Raw genomic sequence first — 19,662 nt, forward strand, 5'->3', positions numbered from 1 at the left:
TGCTTTTGGGCTATTTGTTTTGTTTTGCAATACAAAAATGATACAAATTTACCTCACTACAAACCACACTTGTATAAATAACATTAGTTCCTTAACTGCAACAACCCTTTTACTCAAAATTTAAATTTTTACTTAATGTGATAATGAACACCTGGAAACTTTAATACCATCCACAGCTATCCATATTGGAAATGAAAATTGGAATTCTGCCAGTATAAGTCCTATCTGTGGAATTTGTTTTAAGTATAATGGTGTAGCTGCATCTACAGTTTGGTTGTGGGGGTGCTACTTTAAAGATTATGCAGTAGGAAAAGTAACAACACTCGTGAATATGTGGAAGCCCGCTTCTGAATCAGTCACACCCTAGATTATCTTAATTTGGAGTACATTTGACTTGAAATATACTAATTCTGAAAACAAAATAAATGAGCAGTGTGAACATTCTCAGCTGTTTCAGTGCAAAAACAGTTGGCTTATCTTAGGCCAACTTGGCTGTTCAGATAAACTTTTTCTGAGGACGCAAACACCTTGAATTGCTGTGGCTTTATTCTAGGTAATCATGTAGTAATGTCCTCACTTAACCGTCCTCTTAGTTAAACTCCACCAATCCTGTTGCATAAATTTTACATATTTTTCCTTTTTTGTCATTTACTATCTTACCTGCAATTATCAAAGTGACGTGACTTGTGATACATGATTTTGAGAGGTTGAATTTAGAAATGTGATCTTCATAATCTTAAATTGAAAGTTATGGATTTTTTTCTGCAATAAACATGGAGGGCTTTTATTGCGATTAAAGACGTAGGAAAATATAATTCACTTTGTTGTTTAGATATTGGATTTGGCAGAAATTCTTCATGTTGAAAGACTTTCTGAGTAAAAGTATAGTTGTATTATACAACTGCTATGCACTTGTTAAGAAAACATGTCTCATTTGCTAGTTATTCCACCTTTTTAGAAGCTTTTTTTATAATCACATAGCACAGTCAGTTATTGGAACGGATCAAATAGCTGAAAGTGCTAAGTTATTCTTTGAAAGTCCGTCTTAACTAGAAATGAGTGCAGTTGACTGGATAACTGCTTTTGAGCAGTCTGCATATAAATAAAGTTCAAGAATGAGTAATAATTCTTCACATTTTAAAACTTACAGGAAAATGTACATGTTTATAAAAAGGAATAATGCTTACTTAAACTGTGTATGCTGAGTTGGATAGATAAAGATCCTGTTGATAATTTTTCGTTTTTATTGTAGCTTAAAATGCTAAGAATTCACTTGCATTTGTTGGGTCATTAACATTACAGATTCATTTCAGTACATCTTTTCAAAATGGACTGATTTTTCAAAAGTGTAAGTAAACAATTTGGTTAATGATTATATCTGTGATATGAAGATGTGATTGTATTATAGTAACTAGATAGGTTTAGTCTTTGATCAGACCCCTTTGTGTTATGTACTGTACAAGGCCAAGATGGCTTCTACTTCAAAGAATTTAAATCTTTAGTATAAAACAATAAACAAGAAATAAGGAAACAATCAAGAGGGGGTTGCTGTCCACTGACATGAGACAAAAAAAAAATCTCTGAATGGTCACCTGTTTTGATATGCATTATAGAGAAGAGTTTAAAGGAGAATGTTTTGCAGAGTTTTATGGGGGGCTCAAACCAAACACAAAGGAAGTGGCATTGGCATAATCTCAAAAGTTGACTTTGAGTTTAGGTAAAAATCAGGTACTGGAAACAGGCTGGAAGATCACATTGCGTACAGGTGTTGACACCCTGATAATGATTGAGAGCAGATATTACAGAGATGGACCATAGATAGCTTTGAAAGCAAAATAATATAGTTTATGTAATCAGGCAGTCAGTAAAAGAAGTAATGTCATAGAATAGGCTACAGAGGATGACCATATCCTCTGCAATTAAGAGGAAGGTTGCTTGAGGAAAAAAAATCATTTTAATCTGCTTGCTTGATGGCTAGAGAGGCATATAAGTATGGCAAAAGAAAGACTGAGAGTTTAGAAGTTAAGAGATATTTTTGACTTGTCTGTATGGAGTTGTACTTGTTTGTGAATCAGAGTACCAAGAGGTGTGAAATGTGGAGAGATGGTCTTCAGAGAACCCTGGAAAAATTGGAGAGAGGATTAAGTGGTGCTCCAAAGTTTAGACAGTTACAGAAGTAGGAAGAGAGCTAGGACAGAGCAGGAGTAAACACAGATTTCAAGATTATTATGGTTGACTGTTGGAAAAGATGAGGACATTTTTAGTTCTGATCTTTGGCTAGGAAGGGGTCATTAGAGATGTTGGAAATGGTTTTAAGATGGGTGTCAGGTGGAAGCCTGGGTAAGATGGAACAGGAGGACAAATTCCGGACAAATTCCAGACAAACTGCAAAGCTTTTATACAGTGAGTTTAAAGATCAAACAAATGAATCGCATTTAAAGAAGCAAAGGATATAGATTTAACTAGAGAAAGAGGACGCATGTGTGTATTGTGAGCAGGAAGAGGGGGTGATAAAGAGGAGGTGCAAAACAGATCCAGAAATAGGATTTCTGGGGTTAGATGAAAAACTGAAACTCTTCAGTTATGGAAAATAGATTTTTTTTAAACACCCTCCAGCCCTATTTTCTTTTGGTAGAAATAGGTCAGAATTTTAAAAAAATTAAGATAGATGAAGGTTTAAAGAGTAAGTAAAAAAGTTGGATAACAGTTCCAAAAGGATATTCTTCTAAAGTACATTATTTCATAACTCTGTGAATTCTGCACCTTCCTTTTTTAAACACTGTAATTACCATGATCAAGATCTGAAAAAAAAGTATTTTTCTGTTTAGTATATTTAATTATTAAAATTTAAGGTTCAAGAAATTTCAAGAATTATTTTCATTATGAATAATTGCTTGTATTGGTTTACAGAAATTTCAAGACATTGAAGAAACACACCTTCTTCATATGAAAGAGATCATAGAATCATTGTCAAATACCATAAAAGAAATTCATTTACAAATAGGAGAGGTAATTTTTTATATTATAGTTTGTTTGGATCATGATACATATTTTTCTTAACTATTAAATGAAACATTCTTACTGTGTTTGTGGTAATTACAACATCACATCTTTCAAATGATGGTAACTTTTTAAACCAGTATGAGTAGAAGGGGATAAACAGAAATGATCCACAGAATTAAAAAGATTTTCAAGCAGATGTGGTTCTTTTTACCACAGATATCAAACATTATGCGAGTACTGAACTTGTTTATGAGATGTTTGAAGGAGATTTGAACATCTACTAAATTGCCATTTTGGTCTTTTGTGATGTTTCTATATACGTATTCTCTTTTATTATTCAAGCCTCTCTGAAATTTTTTTTTTTTATTAAATGGATCATCCTCTAATTTTGTACATTGTATTGGAAATCTTTTTAATATCTAAATTCAACATAAGCTGAATTTTTTACTGCTTCTTGGTGTATTTATAAGTTCAGTATCACAAATTTTACAGAATAAGTTTGAATAATTGTTACATTTTGTGTTAACAGAAAACAAAATATTTTGACAATTTGGAGAATTGTTAGTGTATTTCAAAGTTCTGTTCCATAGATATTAATTAGTACCCATTTCACACATTTCAGGATAATTGTGCTTTTCTTTAACTAAAACTTGAAATTATATCAGTCTGAAAAGCTTCCAGATTTTTTATACGCTTTGGTTTTTATGAGCAAAAGACCTTCAGTAACAGTGTTAAAAGAAGTTTTTATAGTATCTTTTATTTAGATGCAAGTTGGCTTAATTAATAATCCTTATGAGTAGTCCTTAATTTTTTGATGTTCTGAAATGTAGTTTTATTTGTATACACTTAATTTGAGTTACTGTTTTCTTCAGTTTTGAGGTTTTCTGCTAATGAATGGTGGTCACAAGGGTCATGCTATTTATTTCTAAAGCATATACATACTGCCTTGTTGGAAAAACTTATTAACAATGTGTGGTTGTTCCTTTATCAGACCAAACCCCATTACAACAGTAATGCTTTTACTCAAATAGGTGGGAACTGTGATAATACAGTGGTAACAGTTCACACCCTTAACTGGTGCTGGCTTAAGAGACTGCTTGTCTTCCTGACGTTATAGTGGGACACGTTACTGACAAATTCAGAAAATTATGGATTACAAAAGTGGTTTAGATGGAAGAAATGGAAGTAAATTCTAGCCCTGTCATCAAGCTGTATTCTTTCATTACTCATTTGTATCTGTATTGTACACACAGTTGCAAATACTAATGCAAACAAGGGATTTCCTTGGTAAAATGCCTATTGATTTTTAGGAAGCCCTGTAATATACTTCAGAGGCAAGCATTTTGAACCTTAACTCTAGAGAAAAACACTTTTTAAAGTTAATTACATTCTTTCAATTACTGGTTTTAAAATTCCTTTGTGTGGTGTGTTTTTTTGTTTTTTTTTGAAGGTGCATGAAGAGTTTATTAATAACATGACAAATACTACAGTTGAGAGTTTAATACAGAAATTTGCTGAGTCAAAAGGAACTGGCAAGGAAAGACCTGGTAAGAGATTAAAAATAAAAGACTAGGAAATGTTAATTTAAAAACTGTAGATTTCCACTCCTAATAAAAGGTCAAACCCTATTTGTTAATGAGTTATAGTGGTAATGTACTTACAATTTCAAATTCTCAGAATACATTAGCTTTGATATTAAATGATTCATGAAATTTAGCAACACAATTTATTATTTAAGTGTAGTATTTGTGTTCATAAAGCATAGCATTTTATAGCTCTGAGTCCCTCTATGTAGACCTTTGAGGAAGCTCTTAAACTATACTGCTCCTTGGTACATGACTGAAATTTGTCAAGAAACTGAACTTCCTTATACAAACTTACCTCTGCTATGTTCTTCTGTGTAAATTATATTTCCAAACTTTATTTAATATGAATTTATGGATATATTCAGAACAGATGTCTATAAAGCTGCTGTCGTGGTTTAACCCCAGCCAGCAACTAAGCACCACGCAGCCGCTCACTCACTTGCCCCCCACCCAGTGGGATGGGGGAGAGAATCGGAAAAAGAAGTAAAACTTGTGGGTTGAGATAAGAACACTTTAATAGAACAGAAAAGAAGAAACTAATAATGAAAATGATAACGCTAATAAAATGACAATAGTAATAATAAAAGGATTGGAATATACAAGTGATGCACAATGCAATTGCTCACCACCTGCTGACTAATGCCCAGTTAGTCCCCGAGCGGCGATCCCCCACCCCCACTCCCCCCAGTTTATATACTGGGCATGATGTCACATGGCATGGAATACCCCGTTGGCCACTTTGGGTCAGCTGCCCTGGCTGTGTCCCCTCCTAACTTCGTGTGCCCCTCCAGCCTTCTTGCTGGCTGGGCATGAGAAGCTGAAAAATCCTTGACTTTAGACTGAACGTTACTTAGCAACAACAGAAAACATCAGTGTGTTATCAACATTCTTCTCATACCAAACTCAAAAACATAGCACTATACCAGCTACTAGGAAGGCAATTAACTCTATCCCAGCTGAAACCAGGACAGTATCCACCCCTTATTCCATACCACTAACGTCACGCTCAGTTCCCATACCTTCAGTTACATCCTGGTCAGTCATCATCACCTTTTACCGTCCTTTGAGATATGTAGAGATATAGGTGTATAAATATATAGAATCATAGAATCATTTAGGTTGGAAAAGACCTTCAAGATCATCAAGTCTAAGCAACAACCATGCCCACTAAACCATGTCCTGAAGTGCCTTGTCTATATGCTTTTTGAATACCTCCAGGGATGGCGACTCCACCACTTCCCTGGGCAGCCTGTTCCAATACCTGACAATGCTTTCAGTAAAGAAATTTTTCCTAATATCCAACCTAAACCTCCCCTGCTGCAACTTGAGGCCATTTCCTCTCATCCTATCTCCAGCCACCTGACAGAAAAGACCAGCACCCACCTCTACTACAACCTCCTTTCAGGTAGTTGTAGAGAGCAATAAGGTCTCCCCTCAGCCTCCTTTTCTCCACACTAAACAACCCCAGCTCCCTCAGCTGCTTCTCATAAGACTTGTGCTCCAAGCCCCTCACCAACTTGGTTGCCCTTCTCTGGACATGCTCCAGAACCTCAATGTCTTTCCTGTAGTGAGGGGCCCAAAACTGAACACAGTACTCAAGGTTTGGCCTCACCAGTGCTGAGTACAGGGGAACAATCACTTCCCTAGTCCTTCCGGCCACACTATTTCTGATACAGGCCAGGATGCTATTGGCCTTCTTGGCCACCTGGGCATGCAGCTGGCTCATATTCAGCTGGCTGTCAACCAGCACCCCCATGCCCTTTTCTGCCAGGCAGCTTTCCAGCCACTCTTCCCCAAGCCTGTAGTGTTGCATGGGGTTGTTGTGACCGAAGTGCAGGACCTGGCTCTTGGCCTTGTTGAACCTTGGCCCATCGATCCAGCCTGTCCAGATCCCCCTTTAGAGCCTTTCTACTCTTGAGCAGATCAACTCTCCTTCCCAACTTGGTGTCATCTGCAAACATGCTGAGGGTGCACTCAATAAATGTTCGTAAAATGTTCGTTGAGTTCATTTAGTTCCCGACTCTGGGCTCCATCTGTCATACCAGTCTTTCTGGGCAGGAGGGATGGTGCAAAGTCCTCTCAGTCAGCAGAGCAGGATTAGGCTGCAGTGCGGTATGGTGAGCGGGTGACATTGGATGCAGCAGGAGGATGGTGTGCGCTGTTGGATTGTTGCATGCTGGAGTCAGTTCTGGTTCCACCTCTACTGCGCTTTGCTCAGTTTTATCACAGTTCTTTCTTGCTTGATCCAAGTGATTCTTACTATAGTACTATGGATATAGCATATAACAATTATAGTAATGATAACATACAGTAGCAGGGTTATATAGCAACTAATATCATACAGTTTAATTCTGGCTATTCTCACCTAAAATCAAATCCCCTTGAGGCACACATAGTACTTCCCCATCTTTTCGCATCACCCACCAAGTGCACCCAGGTCCTTGAGCAAAAGCAATCCCATGAATGGGTTTACCTTTGCCTGAGGCAGGAGTAACCCAGACTGTCTTCCCTAACATATTTTTTATGTGCACTACAGGGACTTTATCCCCTTCTACAGTATGTAAAAGTTCTGACTGGGCAGGGCCACTCCGATTGGCAGATCCTCTGGTGTTGACTAACCAGGTGGCTTTTGCTAAATGTGTATCCCAATGTTTGAAAGTTCCGCCCCCCATTGCTCTCAATGTAGTCTTTAACAGTCCATTGTATCGCTCAATTTTCCCAGAGGCTGGTGCATGATAGGGGATATGATACACCCACTCAATGCCATGCTCTTTGGCCCAGGTGTCTATGAGGTTGTTTCAGAAATGAGTCCCATTGTCTGACTCAGTTCTTTCTGGGGTGCTGTGTCACCACAAGACCTGCTATTCAAGGCCCAGGATAGTATTCCAGGCGGTGGCATGGGGCACAGAATATGTTTCCAGCCATCCAGTGGTTGCTTCCACCATTGTAAGCACATAGCGCTTGCCTTGGCGAATTTGTGGGAGTGTGATATAGTCAATCTGCCAGGCTTCCCCATATTTATATTTCAGCCATCGCCCTCCATACCACAGGGGCTTTAACTGCTTGCCTTGCTTAATTGCAGCACGTTTCACATTCATGCATAACCTGCGCGATAGTATCCATGGTCACGTCCACCCCTCAATCGCAAGCCCATCTATGTGTTGCATCTCTTCCTGATGGCCTGAAGTATCATGGGCCCACTGAGCCATAAATAGCTCACCCTTATGTTGCCAGTCCAGGTCCACCTGAGCCACTTCAATCTTGGCAGCCTGATCTGCCTGCTGGTTGTTTTGATGTTCTTCAGTGGCCCGACCCTTGGGTACATGAGCATCTACGTGACGTACTTTTACAACCAGATTCTCTAGCCGGGATGCAATATCCTGCCACAGTGTGGCAGCCCAAATGGGTTTGCCACTGCGCTGCCAGTTGCTCTGCTTCCATTGCTGTAACCACCCCCACAGGGCATTTGCCACCATCCATGAGTCAGTATAGAGATAGAGCACTGGCCACTTCTCTTTCAGCAATATCTAACGCTAGCTGGATGGCTTTCACCTCTGCAAACTGACTCGATTCACCTTCTCCTTCAGCAGTTTCTGCAACTTGTCGTGTAGGACTCCATACAGCAGCCTTCCACCTCCGATGCTTTCCCACAGTGTGACAGGATCCGTCAGTGAACAGGGCATGTTGCCTCTCATTTTCTGGCAGTTTATTATACAGCGGGGCTTCTTCAGCACATGCCACCTCCTCCTCTGGCGACATTCCAAAATCTTTGCCTTCTGGCCAGTCCATGATCACTTCTAAAATTCCTGGGCGATCGGGGTTTCCTATGTGAGCTCGTTGTGTGATCAGTGTGACCCACTTACTCCATGTGGCATCAGTCGCGTGATGTGTAGAGGAGACCCTCCCTTTGAACATCCAGCCCAGCACTGGCAGTCGGGGTGCTAAGAGGAGCTGTGTCTCAGTACCAACCACTTCTGAGGCAGCTCGAACTCCTTCATATGCTGCCAATCTCTCTTTTTCAGTTGGAGTATAGCGAGCCTCGGATCCTCTGTATCCCTGACTCCAAAACCCCAGGGGTCGGCCTCGGGTCTCCCCAGGTGCTTTCTGCCAGAGGCTCCAGGTAGGGCCATTCTCTCCAGCTGCAGGATAATAGAGCACATTTTTAACATCTTGTCCTGTCCGGACTGGTCCAAGGGCTACTGCATGAACAATCTCCTGCTTAATTTGTTCAAAGGCTTGTTGTTGCTCGGGGCCCCATTCAAAATCATTCTTCTTCCGGGTCACTTGATAGAGAGGGCTTACAATCAGACTGTAATTTGGAATATGCATTCTCCAAAACCCCACGACACCTAAGAAAGCTTGTGTTTCCTTTTTATTAGTCGTTGGGGACATAGCTGCTCTTTTGTTGATCACGTCCATTGGGATCTGACGACGTCCATCTTGCCATTTTATTCCTAGAAACTGGATCTCCTGTGCAGGTCCCTTGACCTTACTGTCTTTTATGGCAAAACCGGCTTTCAGAAGGATTTGGATTATTTTCTTCCCTTTCTCCAAGACTTCTTCTGCTGTGTTGCCCCATACAATGATGTCATCAATGTATTGCAGGTGTTCTGGAGCTTCACCTTTTTCCAGTGCAGTCTGGATTAGTCCATGGCAAATGGTGGGGCTGTGTTTCCACCCCTGGGGCAATCGATTCCAAGTGTACTGGATGCCCCTCTAAGTAAAAGCAAATTGTGGACGACACTCTGCTGCCAGAAGGATTGAGAAAAATGCATTAGCAATGTCAATTGTGGCATACCACTTGGCTGCCTTTGACTCTAGCTCGTATTGAAGTTCTAGCATATGCTGCACAGCAGCACTCAGCGGTGGTGTAACTTCATTCAGGCCGTGATAGTCAACTGTTAGTCTCCACTCCCCATTAGATGTTCGCACTGGCCATATGGGACTATTAAAGGGTGAGCGAGTTTTGCTGATCACTCCTTGGCTCTGCAGTTGGCGAATCAACTTGTGGATGGGAATCAGAGAGTCTCGGTTGGTGCGATATTGCCGCCGGTGCACCGTCATGGTAGCAATTGGCACTTGTTGTTCTTCAACCTTCAGCAACCCCACAATCGAAGGGTCTTGAGAGAGACCAGGCAGGGTAGACAGCTGTTCAGTGCCCTCCGTCTCCAAGGCAGCTATACCAAAAGCCCATCGATACCCCTTTGGGTCCTTGTCGTGGTTTAACCCCAGCCAGCAACTAAGCACCACGCAGCCGCTCACTCACTCCCCCCCATCCAGTGGGAGGGGGGAGAAAATCAGGAAAAGAAGTAAAACTCGTGGGTTGAGATAAGAACGATTTAATAGAACAGAAAAGAAGAAACTAATAATGATAATGATAACACTAATAAAATGACAACAGTAGTAATAAAGGATTGGAATGTACAAATGATGCGCAGGGCAATTGCTCACCACCCGCCGACCGACACCCAGCCAGTCCCCGAGCGGCGAATCCCTGCCCCCCCACTTCCCAGTTCCTAAACTAGATGGGACGTCACATGGTATGGAATACACTGTTGGCCACTTTGGGTCAGGTGCCCTGGCTGGGCATGAGAAGCTGAAAAATCCTTGACTGTAGTCTAAACACTACTGAGCAACAACTGAAAACATCAGTGTTATCAACATTCTTCGCATACTGAACTCAAAACATAGCACTGTACCAGCTACTAGGAAGACAGTTAACTACATCCCAGCTGAAACCAGGACAGTCCTTAAAATACCCCCTCCTGAGATAGTCTATGCCAAGGATGCACGGAGCCTCTGGGCCAGTGACAATGGGGTGTTTCTGCCATGCATTCCCAGTTAGGCTTACTTCAGCTTCCATTACAGTTAACTCTTGGGTTCCCCCTGTCACACCAGAAATACAGATGGGTTCTGCCCCTTTATAACTTGATGGCATTAGAGTATACTGTGCGCCGGTGTCTACTAGAAAGAACCTTGTACTCTTGTGGGTCTAATGTGCCAGGCCATCGAATCTACACAGTCCAATAGACCTGGTTGTCCCTTTCCTCCACCTGGCTGGAGGCAGGGCCCCTCTAATTCTGGTCAGAGTATCCAGTATTCACTTCTTGTAACATTGGCTCAGAATTCCCTTCAAGAGGATCAGAAATAAGATCATCCCTTCTACTCTGTTTGGAAACTGGATTGGCATTTTTCCTGGTAGAATCCCCTTTTGTGGTGTTTTTTCCTTGCAACTCGCATACCCGTGCATCTAGGACCGAGGTAGGTTTTCCATCTCATTTCCTCATGTCCTCTCCATGGTCAGAGCGGTAGAACCACAGGGCACTTTGTGGTGTGTACCTTCTATGTTCTCTTTCTCTGACAATGGAACGCTTACTCCTAATATCTGAGACATTGGTCCTTACAGGTTGGGAATAGGACATATCCTCTTTCAATTGCTGGAAATCCCAGGACAGCTTCTCCACAGCTGAGATGCAGGCTTGTAGGGAGGAGGAGGGATTTTCTTTGTATTGCTGGAGTTGGTGAGCCATTTCATCCACTGTCAGTGCCTCTGTCTTTCCAGGTCATTATTGCCAGTGGGTTGGCATACGAGGATGGTGCACTCCATACAACTTTTTGCCACATGGGTCATGTGCATTGGACTTTGTTTGGATCTTTGGGTAATTGTGCATTGTCTGGGTCATAATAAATCATCTCTAGCACGGCTAATTCCCTCAGATATTGGATACCTTTTTCCATGGCGGTCCACTTGCTTGATTGACATATAACATCTTCCTTAAAGGGGTACCTTTCCTTCACGCTTGACAGGAGTCGCCTCCAGAGGCTGAGGTCTTGTGTCCCTTTTCCAATTGCCTTGTCAATGCCACCTTCCCTGGCAAGCGATCCCAGCTGCTTGGCTTCCCTACCTTCTAATTCCAAGCTATTAGCCCCATTGTCCCAGCATCAGAGCAGCCAGGTGATAATGTGCTCACCTATACAGCGGCCAAAATCTTTTTGCATATCCTGCAGCTCACTCAAGGATAGGGACAGGGTTATTACCTCTGGTTCTGCCTTTTCCTCCTGTTCCTGTGATGACCCTGGTTCATCTTCATCCTTCACTAAACGAACTGGTTGTTTTGTATATTTCTTCTGGTGCGGTTTGGTTTGCCGGTTCGCTTGCAGTAGCAGTCGCCGGTGTTTGGGTAGCCACACTACCTGTCACCTTGTTAGATCCAGAGACCTTCTCTTCCCCTTGAGGGTACTGAGTGTTGTTGAACAGGGCTTGATAGGCATGGGCCAGGCCCCAGCACATTGCAGTGATTTGTGTCTCTCTGGAGTTGCCAGGGTGACAGCATACTTTTTCCAAATGTTCTGCTAGTTTTTCAGGATTCTGCACTTGTTCAGGGGTGAATTTCCAAAACATTGGAGGTGCCCACTTTTCTAGGTACTTGCCCATACTACCCCACACACCCTGCCATTTATAATTATCCAGCCTCGGGGCAGATCTCTGGGTGATCTTCTTAAATAGTTGTTTAACCTTAAACAAGCCTGAACCACATTCAGGAACATGCTAGTTCCTAGCAATAGGACCATGCTGGTTTCAACATTCCACGGGTATTCAAATTTTTCAAAATTCTCAAATGCCATTGTAACTAGACTAGTGTGGCGGAAAAAGACTTAACTGCAAGGTTCAAGCAAATGATTTATTTGTACTTCACTTACAGACTTACCATGCCACTATTGCAGGTTTTACAGATACAATGGAGGAATGCACTATTGCAATTTTTAAGGCAAGAGTAGTACACTATTACAACCACAAGCGATTCACAACCACAGGCACACACGCATTTACAAACCTAAAGCATAAACAATATTCACTTACCCCTCCAGGTAAGGGCTCTCAGTCCCAGGGAAGCTACCTTGACCGGCGTCCCCATCAAGGGGGGGAAGGGTCTCCTTCACAAGCCAACTGTATAGCTGGAGAAGTGACTCCCCCATTTCCAACCTGAATCTTAGAGTTTTTATCCCCTGACTTGTGGAATGGTGTGTATGACTATGCCTGAGTGGATTATGATATATGCCTAAATGGATTATGTGTATCTGAGTGGAGTTTCCCCTTATCTTTCGTTTGCTGGTCTGTGATTGTTTGAATACACAAGGTTGTCATTTGAAACTGAAGCTGAAACCCTCCAGGTTTTGGTTTTTTTACCTTGCTTCCTGAGGCAACTGAATAGTGGTTGGATTGAGACTCAGGGCATGCTATTTGTTAAGGGATTTCAAGGCTCAGTTCAGGTTTTGGTTCTTTGAATGGCACAGCCACCGCCCTGTTTAGTTTAGGGTTTATCAGACAACCCAGGGCTAAGCTGTCTACACAGCTCCCTGTGAGTCATCTCTGCAGAGAGACAGGGCCTCAAGGCAATGCAAGGCTGTGTCCCTTTTGTAACCCCCCATGAGTCGCCTGTGTGCACTAGACATGGTGAAACTCGTTTGTGAACTATGAGCGGGACAATCCACACAACTAGAGAAGAAGGGAAAGGTGAAGATAGGTGTCTCACCCATAGATTGGCTCTCCAAGGAAGCAAAGTAAAGGGTGTAATTATTAATAGTTTCCCATAGATGGCTCCCGAAGTGTAGAGGTGACAACAATGCTGAGTGCAAATACCGGATTAGTCCCACGACTGATAATTTTATCATACCATAAGCCAGTATTACACAATATATTAAAACGAAAACCTTAATCCACCTCCCACGGATGATAAGCAGCAGCATGGGGACTACATACAGGAAGTGAGGCGATACATAACAGAACTCCTTTTTAGAGTGCCACAACTCTAAATGCTCATAAATCAACATTGTGACTAGCGACTATTAAGCCAACGTAATGAATGTTTGTAACAAATATGTTTTAACAAGCTCTGGTCAGGTCTGTTGTTATCTCAACCCTTTGTGCCCCACGTTGGGTGCCAAAATGGACTGTTGTGATTTAACCCCAGCCAGTAACTAAGCACTATGCAGCCACTCACTCACTCCCCCCCACCCAGTGGGATGGGGGAGGGAATCAGGAAAAGAAGTAAAACTTGTGGGTTGAGATCAGAAGAGTTTAATAGAACTGAAGGGAAGAAACTAATAATGATAATAACAACAATAATAAAATGAGAATAATAATAATAAAAGGATTGGAATATACCAGTCATGCACAATGCAATTGCTCACCACTCGCTGACCGATGCCCAGTTAGTCCCCTAGCGGCGATCCCCCCAACCCTACTTCCCCCAGTTTATATACTAGACGTGACGTCACATGGTATGGAATACCCCTTTGGCCACTTTGGGTCAGCTGCCCTGGCTGTGTCCCCTCCCAACATCTTGTGCCCCTCCAGCCTTCTTGCAACTGAAAACATCAGTTTTATCAACTTCTCATACTGAACCCAAAACATAACACTATACCAGCTACTAGGAAGACAATTAACTCTATCCCAGCCAAAACCAGGAGACGTGTATATATAAACTTGTGTATACTACATCAAAATGATTATAGAAAGATAAGTAATAACCCTTGTGTCACAGTGCTGCCTTGCTAAACTTTGTTTTTACTTTTGTTGCTTCAGTTGCAAGTTACAGTTTCAAATACAGGCCAAGGGGCTAATTCTTAGTAGGGGCTGAAAGTAATGGTGCCTGTTTGCATGTGTCTTCTGCTTTCTTTGCATTTGCACAAGTGCTGGTGTGATTCTGCCTTTTTAACTCCCTCAATAAGGTCTTATGGAAAATCACTGTTTTTCTGCAACTTTGCTCCCTAAAATGGTTCATAGCAGGGTTAAATAAATTCTAGGCTTAGCGAGATTGAAAGAATGAGGGTTAAGACTGCCGTTTGCAATGACAACTGACTTACCTTGTGTCATCCTATCGCGAATCCTGATTTAGGATCCTGGTGACTGCGCTAATTTGTTGCAAATGGGTGATTTAGATCGTTTAAAGAACCACTGTCAAAGGTATCAGCAAAAGTGGTTTTATTGAAACATGATGTTGTAAAAGTGTGACTTAACAAAGTTCGATGGCAAGGTTCGCTCTATTACTGTACTGCACAAAGGATATAACAATGAATCAAAGTTGCCAAGACAAAAATCTTAGTACACTATAATACAAGGTTATGCGCGATATCAGTCGTTTACCAAAGATCTGCAGTTGGTAAGAGGTCTCTGCCTGAGGAGCAACTTTGAGAGGCGTCCCAGCTCAAGGGGAGATCACCGCTGTGCAACCAGCTGCTTAGGAGGGAGAGCTCAAAGAAGGCTCACTTAGGCTGTCATATTTATGGGATAAAGTGGTTGGCTCGTAGTCAAATTGCATACAATGGGAGAGGTATGCACAAAACTCCTTGTACCCACAATTTTCTTTGTTCCTTGATAAATGAGTCTTGGAAGAACCACCTGCTATTCATGTGTTAATTGCATGATTGGTGTTCCAAGCTCATAGGCATCGATGCTCACTGTGCCACTCTGCTCCTTTGTGGGTTTTCAGAGAACAGATTGGAACTAGAGAACCTCTCGGCCTGGTTACGGCTTGGGCCTTTACCTGCTTTGGAGCCTGTACCAAACTACCGCTAGTTTGGTTAAGGAATCGAGTGCATCTGTCACACAACTATAATGGGAAGCCATAATAATGAATTTATTTAGATATGGCACTTAACCAGTTTAACCTCTGCTTTTTTGTCCCTTGTCGTGTGTCCTGTCCCACTCAGTAAGGGCAATCTTTTAGATAGTCTGTTGCTGCACACAGGAGTTGCAACAATGACTCAGGAGGGACAGGGAAAATTTCAACACCCCGTTTTGCTCGGTGACTCCCAGGGCAGGAGTCATGACAATGGCTCTTAGATGCTTAAAATATGTTTTATTTAACATTGACTTATAACACAAGTGTGGCTAAATTTGGTGTAGCAGATATTTCGAATAAAAAAACTTGACACCTAACAGCTGTAGCAAAATATTCCTAACAACATGGTAGGAGGAAGAGAAGAGATGAGAGAGAAGAAAGAGAAAAAAGGCAAGGTAAGTATCACCACTCTTGGATCCAGTGAGGAAAAAGTCTCTGTAGTAACTGTCCGGATTCCTCAGGCAGCAGGGCACGTGCCTGGGGGTTGGTCTCCCCCCTTTTTATACCCTTGTCCAAGAGCCCTTCACGCAAGCGTTGTGGGGTTCTCTCGAAAGTTCTTGAGGAGGGAGTGGGGGGGGTCGCTGATGCCCTCTTATCCCATTTAACTTGTTTACACAATCACTGTGGTAAGGGCCTGTGGCAAAACTCTGAACCTGTGACAAAACATCCGAAGCACAACCGCTAGAAAACTTCCCAGAAAGACCATTGCCAGAAAGCCTCTTTGAGGCACAACCGCTAGAAAGCCTCCCAGAAACAGTTCACTACCCCACCTCTGCAGGGCACATCCTGTTTTGGCTGCTTGCGGCTACTTGCTTGGTTGTTTGAGACAAAATGGTTGCCAGTCTCTCGGTCACTCACATCATGGTTTAACCCCAGCCAGCAATTAAGCACCATGCAGCCGCTCACTCACTCCCCACCACCCAGTGGGATGGGGGAGAGAAACGGGGAAAAAAAACCTAATAAAGCTCATGCGTTGAGATAAGAACAGTTTAATAGAACAGAAAAGAAGAAACTAATAATGATAATAATAACAATAATAAAATTGCAATAATAACAAAAGGATTGGAATATACAAGTGATGCACAATGCAATTGCTCACCACCCACCAACCAATGCCTAGTTAGTTCCTGAGCAGCAATCCACCCAGGCCAACTCCCCCCAGTTTATATACTAGGCATGACATCATATGGTATGGAATACCCCGTTGGCCAGTTTGGGTCAGCTGCCCTGGCTGTGTCCCCTCCCAACTTCTTATGCCCCTCCAGCCTTCTTGCTGGCTGGGCATGAGAGGCTGAAAAATCCTTGACTTTAGACTAAACATTACTTGGCAACAACTGAAAACATCAGTGTGTTATCAACATTCTTCTCATACTGAACTCAAAATCATAGCACTATACCAGCTGCCTGGAAGACAATTAACTCTATCCCAGCTGAAACCAGGACAGTCCTGTTTAGTCTTAATGATTTTTTTAGAAGCTTTTTATCTTCTTTATTACTATATTTAAGATTCTGCACATCACTTTTAACTGTCCAGGTAATTGGCTATGAAGAGGAAACAGAGGAACTAACAATACAGAATTAGAAAAAGTGTAAATCTCAAAATTAGGACTATAGCTATGCTTTTTTCTTTTTTGATTTTTCTTTACATAGCTCTTGTTCATTAAAAGAAGATAAAATGAAAGCCTTACACTATATTATAGATGCAATTTTGAGTGAAAAGAGGAAACAAATTAGAAATGTTTTATGTGGTTGTAATAACATAGGCAATTAAATTGTATTTAGACAATGTGCACTAGTATTTTAATATTTTAGTATGAAAGAGTGAAAATATTTAATGATTTGCTGTACATGTATGATTTTGCAATCTGACCATTGGCAAAGTAATTGTGGTTTTCAGTTACCACCTAAATTTTTAATTAGATTGTTTAGTGTTTTCAGGAAATATTAATAGTTGTTAAAATATCTTAGGGTTTGACCTTCATTTGAGATTAAATTTAACCTAATGTTTATCTTCATTGTCATTTCTTTAAGGCCCTATTGAATTTGAAGAATGTAACAAATCCAGTGCAGTTGAAGGTGAGTTGTTGTAGCATAAGTATTTACCTAACAATCCTGTGGATAGGACCTGAAACTGAGAAGGATATTCACATGTGAATTTGTATAACTTTAAAGTATTCCAATAGACCAAAAAGCTGTTTTTCTTTTGAGAAACAAACTTCTATGAAAATGAGACCTACAATACTTTATAAGCCTAATGCATGATGGTCAGAGACTTTTAATGTTACAAATATACTTTGGCTAAGACCCTGTCTTTGCAGAGGTTTGGATTTGGTTCGCTTATGACTGTGTAACTTAATTTGCAAGTGTCAAAACATGGCCCGGGCTCTTTCCATTGTTGCCATGTTGGTTATATCAATTCTAATGCAGCGTTATGGTTGCAAAGCCTTCCTTTGTTGGTGTTGCTTATTTTGCTTAGGGGATTGTTTTAAGTGGTTAAGAACTGTTTTATCTGCATAAGCTATATATTTACTTTTGGGACAGAGTTGACAGTATAGCTATAGCAGCCAACAACTTTTAAGTTGCCAAGATTGCAGCTGAGACTTAAAATCTTTTTTGACTGAAGCAGAGAAGATCCATGTTCAGAAACTACTCTCATATTCCATTTGTCATTTTTGGGGGCTGGATAAAGCACAGAAAGGAAATAAATTCCAGAGTAGCATTTAAAAATAATTTTGGAGCAATTTCTGTCTCTATTAAGATATGGTTGAGTTTATAGCTACCTAATTTGTGAGAAGTTTTGAGTTATTTCACCCTGAAAATTTCTAAAAGTGAAGAGATTCCTTATGTGCCGTGTAATGTATTTCTGTAAAGGGGAATATAGTGGTTTTTTTAATGATGTGCTCAAATTGTCAGTCATTAAATTTTGGAAACCAAATTATTTCCACCATTTTGCTCAAAAGCTTGCTGTAGGTAGTATCTTACATCAAAACAAAACTGTAGACTAATTGGATCAGATGCTTGCACTCAGTCATTTTGTTTAAAGTGTGGCAGTCTATTTTGATTCAGTAAAAATTGGGGAGAGAAGCAGACATGACAGTAAGTCTGATGGAATATTTAAATGTATTTTAATTTTAGTACATTAAATGGGTATGAAAGCAAACTTTTTTTCTGTACTAAAGCTATATATATCCAGTGCTAAAAACAGGGAAGAAAAGACAGAGAGGAGACATGGTTCCAGACTCAGTGGGAGCCAGCATTAGAGCTGGCTACAGCACTGGGAAATCATGAACTCAGCATCAGCTGGGAAGCCAAGAGACATTCTCATTTTTACAGGACGAAGATCCTACTTTTTAGGAGAGACAGGGGCTTGCAGCTACTGGGAACATGCAGGGAAATAAGAACAGGATGTTGAACTGCAGTAGCTGAGAGAGGCAGGGTTCAGTTTCTGATCCAAGTGCGTTGGCTATTCAGGATTGGCTGGAGCAATAGCTCCTGTTGAGTTTCTGTGAGCAGAGTCCCTTTCCTCAAAACTGGCCGTGCACCCATCTTCTATAAAATAAGTGACAGTCTAGCATACCCAGCTTGGAGAGTTGGATGTACAATGCAGATCGGTTTTATAAAGACTTATGTTATTAATGTGTTGCTTAAACCATATTTTAATTTTTTTTTTGTATGAAGCTGATGTGGTTTAACCTTGGTAGGCAGCTCAGCCCCACACAGCCGCTTGCTCACTCCCCTCACAGTGGGATGGAGAAAGAGAATCAGCAGGGTAAAAGTGAGAAAACGTATGGGCTGAGATAAAGACCGTTTAATAGGTAAAGCAAAAACCACGCACACAAGAAAAGCAAAACAAGGAATTCAATCACTGCTTCCCACCAGCAGGCAGGTGTTCAGCCATCTCCAGGAAAGCAGGGCTCCATCGTGTGTAACAGTTACTTGGGAAGACAAACACCAGCACTCCAAATGTCCCCCTTTCCTTCTTCTTCCCCCAGCTTTATATGCTGAGCATGATGTCATATGGTCTGGAATACCCCTTTGGTCAGTTGGGGTCAGCTGTCCCCCCAGCTGTGTCCCCTCCCAACTAACTTCTTGGGTACCCCCAGCCTACTCACTGGTGGGGTGGTGTGAGAAGCAGAAAAGGCCTTGACTCTGTGTAAGCACTGCTCAGCAGTAATGAAAACATCCCTGAGTTATCAACACTGTTTCCAGCACAAATCCAAAATATAGCCCCATACATACTGGCTACTGTGAAGAAAATTAACTCTATCCCAGCCAAAACCAGCACATTGTGTTACTGAACAACATATTGGAATAGTGTTCCCTTAGTTTTTTCTCGTGTTCCCTTAGTTTGGCTCCATGCCTACCTCCACTGTTAGATTTTTGTATCACTCATCATGGCAGCATTTAAAAGGTATTGGCATTGGTATGCACCAGTGTTTGACATTGCT

The 19,662-nt window shown here is 41.4% G+C and overlaps 1 protein-coding gene across 3 annotated transcripts in view; it reads left to right on the plus strand.

Moving 5' to 3' along the window:
• The window catches only part of LOC138681754 (F-BAR domain only protein 2-like), a 128,328-nt gene that overhangs the window by 51,080 nt on the left and 57,586 nt on the right, over positions 1 to 19,662 (plus strand). For all 3 annotated transcript variants that reach the window (XM_069775508.1, XM_069775509.1, XM_069775511.1), the window contains exons 7-9: positions 2,911 to 3,009; positions 4,454 to 4,550; positions 17,246 to 17,290. In XM_069775508.1, coding sequence (XP_069631609.1) covers positions 2,911 to 3,009; positions 4,454 to 4,550; positions 17,246 to 17,290 — 241 coding nt within the window. The remainder of the gene's footprint in view (positions 1 to 2,910; positions 3,010 to 4,453; positions 4,551 to 17,245; positions 17,291 to 19,662) is intronic.

Source organism: Haliaeetus albicilla, chromosome W (genome assembly GCF_947461875.1).
Source record: "Haliaeetus albicilla chromosome W, bHalAlb1.1, whole genome shotgun sequence".
In the NCBI taxonomy this organism is placed as follows: Eukaryota; Metazoa; Chordata; class Aves; order Accipitriformes; family Accipitridae; genus Haliaeetus; species Haliaeetus albicilla.